This window comes from Cibotium barometz, chromosome 13 (assembly GCF_041138505.1).
Source record: "Cibotium barometz isolate CiBa-2024 chromosome 13, ASM4113850v1, whole genome shotgun sequence".
Classification (NCBI taxonomy): Eukaryota; Viridiplantae; Streptophyta; class Polypodiopsida; order Cyatheales; family Cibotiaceae; genus Cibotium; species Cibotium barometz.
In genome coordinates, this window is record NC_141058.1 from 38,008,036 (window position 1) to 38,014,318 (window position 6,283).

The 6,283-nt window shown below is 40.2% G+C and overlaps 1 protein-coding gene across 2 annotated transcripts in view; it reads right to left on the minus strand.

Annotated features, from left to right (window-relative positions):
* Positions 1–3,606, minus strand: part of LOC147632656 (long-chain-fatty-acid--[acyl-carrier-protein] ligase AEE15, chloroplastic-like) — a 42,808-nt gene extending 39,202 nt beyond the window's left edge. Inside the window, exons 1-2 of one of the 2 annotated variants that reach the window (XM_086807469.1) lie at positions 2,856–3,606; positions 2,477–2,677 (exon numbers count right to left, since the gene is read on the minus strand). In XM_086807469.1, the coding sequence (XP_086663595.1) occupies positions 2,477–2,677; positions 2,856–3,050 (396 nt within the window). In that variant the 5' untranslated portion in view covers positions 3,051–3,606. Of the gene's footprint in view, positions 1–2,476; positions 2,678–2,852 lie in introns of both variants that reach the window. The other variant, XM_086807468.1, reaches the window with a different exon arrangement.
* Positions 3,607–6,283: the final 2,677 nt, after the last annotated feature.

Genomic DNA, 6,283 nt, shown 5'->3' on the forward strand with positions numbered 1-6,283 from the left:
CACCTCTGTGAGTACACATTTGGGCTTACTCAGCAACCCCCCATTTTGGCAAATTTTTCCAAAGACTTTTTTCCTCGGTGTCCTGTTTGGCGTTCCCGTCCGCCTCTGTTTCGCAGCGTCCAGCTTGGTGGTCCCATTTGCCATGTCATACATGCTCATCACCTACAACAGACCACCTCTGTGAGTATACATTTGGGCTTTTTTACCTTGCAGGTTTTTCCACACCTAATGATTCCTTTGTCAAAACTTTGATACTATAAGGTTGATCCCTTCTTTTTCATAGGTAGCTGGATGCTCATCCTGCTACAATATAACACCAATAGCTTGACCACACTAACATCACAAACTACCATAGAGTTTTATCGTACTGTGCCATTGCAAAGACAAAAGACAATGTGGGTTATCAGTTAGAAGATCACGAATGCCACCTTGAAGCAAAGCTGTAACATTGCCATTATGGGGCACCTTCTACCAACTCTTTCTTGCACTACAACCTCTCGCATTCATAAACTCAATTCTAGTCACACCTATGCAACTAACCATATGACATGACACAAAGACATGGAATTGGGATCAATTTTATTTTCATTTTTTTCATATTCAAAACGATTTGGGACTTCCCATTTTCATTCTGTTGGAATGTTTTGACAACTATACTTAAAATACAAGGCATTTCCTTTAAGAGCTCCAAAATGCTGCTCATGCCCCCTCAGCCCATGAAAACACCATCACATCATCCAAGGAGAACTTTGCTATGAGAGGTTTGAAGAGACTCATCATCTTGTTGATGACACTGCATTGCACAGACCAAATACAATTGATGGTGATCTGTTTCTGCATGAAAGGTTGTCTAATGAATGTATTTTATGCTATTCAAATCTAATAACCAGTGATTCTTTGGTCCTGATGGCAGCAGTGCAGACACAAGCCCTGGTCCACAAGAATATATGTTCGTTCCATAAAATGAACGGTCGTTTCTGAACTCTAAACTGTACGCCTAGTCACTTGTTTAAAGCATATATCAAGATTGACACCACAATATAACTATAAGTAATCAATGGCTCTGGAGCACGGCCAAACTCCCCAGCAATCTCAATCACAGACAAGCACCAGACACTCTAAATCCTCGCTGATTCTGGAAGCACCTCTTAAACAGATTTTACGATGCAAGGTCACACTGTTCCTAACATAGACCGATTATTGTGGTCTACATTGGACACAACAAGTGCCAAGTAGTGAGGCTGCTGATCATCTTCCACCCAGAGTCTTGCAGCGAGAAGGGGTTTCACGGTGTTGAGGGGATCTTGACATGCCTCTTCATTTGGCCCAATGAGAAGGGCCGGCCAGCGCCATTTTATTCATAGCATTCTTTTTTTTTTTTTGAGGGGGGGGGGGGGGGGGCGGCGGCGCATCTTTACAGGCCGGGTGGCCTTAGTAAACAGGCATGAAACTATCAACACCATATGGATAGGTCTTTTTGCCAAGAGATGTCCGTTGATAAGTAAAATACATCCGAGAAGCCAGATAACATCCCTCTAATGAGGTAAAAGTCTAAAAAATGAAAGGAGCTCCGTCCCTGGCTGACCACTCTCAAAAGATGCAGGAGTGAGAGATATAAACAATCTCGGGCCTGTAATGCCAAGTGATACTTTTATTGCCTCCAGCAGGAAAGATAAAGATTCCTTCCTTGTGTTACTTCCACCTAGCCCTACGCCCCCCCACCCCCCCCCCCAAACAATTTCTCACTGTCCTCTGTACCTCTCAACAACTTCTCACTGTCCTCTGTACCTCCCTCCAGAACTTACACTCCTCTCTCCTACTGTCACAACACCGGGACACCATCTAATAGATGCAGCACGCCGTGCATGCAGAGTCTCTTTGTTCGTTATGGATAGGAGACACGGCTGAAAGCTGCTTCTTCCCAACCAACCAAGAAAGCATTACAATGTCGACTCTTGCCATAAGAGCTCCCAGCTATGAAGCAAAAACTATTCAGGCCCATCCAAGTTTGCGTGTTTCTTTGGCAAGCCCATCTTACCCTTAATTATGTAAAGACGTCCTTGTTTTCCTTCTCTCACTGCTCATGGATAATGGCATTGAATAGACATGTAACTGATTGAAATAGACAACTCCGGTACTAAGTGCAGCAGCATGCAATCTAAGAATCGCATTGAGTAGACATAAGACTTTGTAAAATAGACCGATTGCAACACCGTGGGGATGCCTTGAACATAGGGCATGGAGCTACACTGGATGTCCAGAGGTCGTTGAAATGGAGCACTGGCAAGCTCAGGAGGGCTCTTGTTTAGTTAATCTCTGCTCAGTCCCCACAGACACACAAATGCTATGAGATTGTTGGCTGTCCATGGAGGGTTGGACTTAAGGGCTTTGTTCTGAACAGACAACACTCTTAACCGCAGTTCATCAAGAATGAGAGAAAGAAAAGAATTGCTAGCAACTTGATGCTGAGAATTACTTGTGAAAATGACATTGTCGTGAAAGGATGATGATGGGGATCAATGAGTGCAACTCTGTCTCCGAATTTCTCTGCAGCTGTCCTCCAAATGTCAGGTAAGGCCCTCCATTCTGTCGATCCCAGCACTCCATTGCTTTGCAGCGTGGCTCCCTCCAGCCCTGGAGCAATTTTTCTACTATTGTACTGAACTTCTTGCAATGGCTACATAAGAGGGAAATCCATGAAGGAAAAATGAGAGAAAAATCAAGGAATTGTTAAATGCAGGGAAAAAAAAGATCAAACAATCCAGAAAAAGAACTTCCGTCTTTCCTGTTGGTTTCTACCTCTTTAAAAGAATTAGTATGCTCTGCACACTTTCTGAAGTTAAGAAAACTGCTACCTGAACTGCACCGCACAACCATTTAAGGGCATAACCATGACGTTGTGAGAGGCCCTTCCCGTGAAGACCCGCAGATAGAACCTTGCCCTTCCATTGCCGCTTGCCAGAAACGCTTCTTCTAAACACTAACTTCTCATCGCCTGCAACGTTGCAAAGGCCACAGAGCGGGAGTGCAAGGGACATGCTTTTGAGCATGGATAACGTTCCACAAGGTCAGATATGGAAGAGGCAAACAAAGACAGATGTGAAGAAAAGAAGGTGGTGGTGGTAATGACGATGATGCTGGTTATGGAAATAAGAAATTAGGGTTTCTGATTATGATGATAGTGGTTTCTGGTGACAAAGGAGGAAGGAGGAGTGGTGATGCAAAAAGAAGTTAGGTTTTGATAAGGAGCTAGGGTTTCAGGTGAGGAGTGAGGTTGTTTTGATGATGGAAAAGGAGGAATCAGGGTTTCTGATGATGGGAAAGAAACATTTAGGGCTAGGGTTCGGGAAGAAATCAGAGTAAAAAGTTCTGAGCATAGAGATGGCAACGGTGTGAGAAAAGACGAGCAAATTACGGGCCTCCGAGATACTTGCCTGAAGGGTAGGGATATTTCTGTTGTGCTGATTGGCTATGTAGAAAGCCACCATGGATTGACGGTGTTTAAAGCGGCTTGAAAGCAGGAGAGTGCATAGGAAAACTGTGTACTACTGTTTAGAAAGAGAGAGAGATAGAGAGAGTGTGTGAGAGAGAGAGAGGAGAGTGTGTGTCTTCCAAACGCAAAGGAGAACATTACACGTGGTCTTACCATGGCTTGCCAACTGCGCTTGCGTTCTTTTCACACTTGGCAACGCCCGCCCCGCCCGGACAACCGAGAAGGCGTTTTTGGGCAATCCTTCCCTATAGTTACCTTCACCTTATAGTTGGCACATTTCTAGTGCTAAAGATGGAGCCTAGGCGTTCATGTCTCTCTCTCCCGCTTCAAGTTCCATCCTTGCACTTTGGAGTCATCATATGGATCATATATGGTCTAGTAGCTTGGCTCTCTCTCTCTCTCTCTCTCTCTCTCTCTCTCTCTCTCTCTCTCACACACACACACACACACACACACACATACACGCACGTACACACAAGATAAAAATTGTGTTTAGTGACTTGTCTTGTCGTTTTGATACCCTTCTTTAGCACTGATGAAGTTTTGCAAGTCACCACCTCAGGGGGAAAAATCATAGCCACATGGCTTTCACTTGGATGTGATTTGGCTTTCACATATGGATGTGTAGCTCAGACTCACTTGATCACATAAATGGATATCCTTAGCAGCTTATTCTGTAGGCCCCCATTCAAATATGTAGCTTAGACTCACTTGATCACATAAATAGATATCCTTAGCATCTTCTTCTGTAGGCCCCCATTTCTCCATGGTGCCTATCCAACCAACAATGATTGACCAATTCACCTATGGTGCCTATCCAACCAACTATGATTAACCAATTCACCTATGGTGCCTATCCAACCAACAATGATTGAATAATTCACCATAAGTGTACTTGACATTCTAGTGTAATAATGGCCAGAGAGAAAAGACCTTTCATGAACTTTCTTCATAATGGTAAAAAGAAGTAAACTTTAGAGTATCTAGAGAATCAATTTAGATACTCTGTAGCCCTCAACATTCTCGATAATTAATTCAGCATGTACATTCACTTGCAAGCATACCACATGCTATTAATCATTTATAAAGTAATGTGTTGGCTCAAGACAACATTATGTCATCTTTAAATATCATGACAAGTCTTGCTTTGCAAATAGCAAAAGTTAAATTATAAACATCTATTAGGTTTGATAACAAAGCCTATCCTTGGAGCACATGAAACCTCACTCCAATTTTCAAAGCACCACAAGTGTTTTGATCAAATGGTCCACATGTCCTTTTTTGCTTCATCAAGCTAAAAAACGTCACTAGTTTTCTCTAAGACTTCAAAGAACCTTAAAATCATGATGTAAATCTTCTTTTAACCATGTCTATTTTCTTGTCCTTGACCCTACACACTAATGAATTCTTATATCAATAAAAAAATGTCCATTGTGTACATGCATCAGCTCAAATTCAAAGCCTTTTACACTTTTTGGTGCGTTTATATGCATAACCTTCTCCTTCTAATTTGTATAGAGTTGTAGGTTCAATTTTCTCTTGTGAAATAAAAATGATCTTGTGGATTAAAGCTGTAAAGAAAAAAAAGTAGCCACTTTGTGTTAATGGTCAAAGATGGGGATCATATTGTACAAGGAGAAAATAGCCTTGGTATAAGATTCTCTAATCATAAAATAGTAAAGAGCCTTGGCATTTTCAATCTAAGTCACTACATTGAATAGGGAGAAAATAGCCTTGATACAAGTAACAATATTCTCTAATGGGAAAATAATAAAGAGCCTTGGCATCATTTTTAGTGTAAGTCATGATCATTGATTCCATGAGACAAATCTATATCAACACCTTTTGAGATTTTTTAAAGTTGACATCTTTTAAATTTCTATTGGAGTATGATATTTCATCCTTGAAATTTGTGCATGCCTTTAATAGATGTTTGAGAAAACTACATTCACGTGTTCAAAGTTAGCTTCCGAATCAAGCTGTACAAAATTTGCAAATAGTGTTTTTCAAGTTGTACCCATTATATTTAAAGTTGAACCACTCCATTTAAGTTTTTATATTAATATGAAACATGTATTCATACTACATTTAGGCTCACTATCACATCATAAAAGTGATATTTAATTCATTGTTCAATTTTAAACTTGTTTTTTCCTTCACAATTTTGACTCTTTCTTATTGGTATTGTTCATCCTCTTGAACAAGACCTTTGCAATTGTATCCTACATTAAGGATTCTTGGTCAGTTCTTAATGTAAGTGAAATCTTGCTCTTTATTTTGTTAGTCACAAGGAAAAGCTTTATGTCATTACATTATTACAAAGCTTTCTAATCCAATTTATCAATTTTATTTTAAATTTTTTATTACTTTTCTTTATTTAAGAAACAATAATGTAGTACCATAGCAAGTGCAATTGATCAATTTTGAGAGTCTTTAGCTAGTTATAACTCTAAAAAGACACAAGAGATTAAATTCCATCAACAGTGAGTTTATTCTGAAGTACATCTAGATATGCCTACCTCTCAAAAAGGCAAGCATATAATAAAAAAGCAAAGATAATATGATTGAATTCGGCATTGGAAGGGAAGTAACGTTAAGTTTTAAGTCCATAAAGAACATGGTGTATGCCTTCTTGTTATCTTCAAACTTTTGGTCTTCAAGAGCTTATCTAGATATTGATCTTCTACTCAACAATTATGTCTTTCTTATGTGTTTCAAACAATGGAATAGAGAGAGCGAGAGAGAGAGAGAGTTCTGTATGTTCACGTGTGTGTGTGTGTGTGTGTGTGT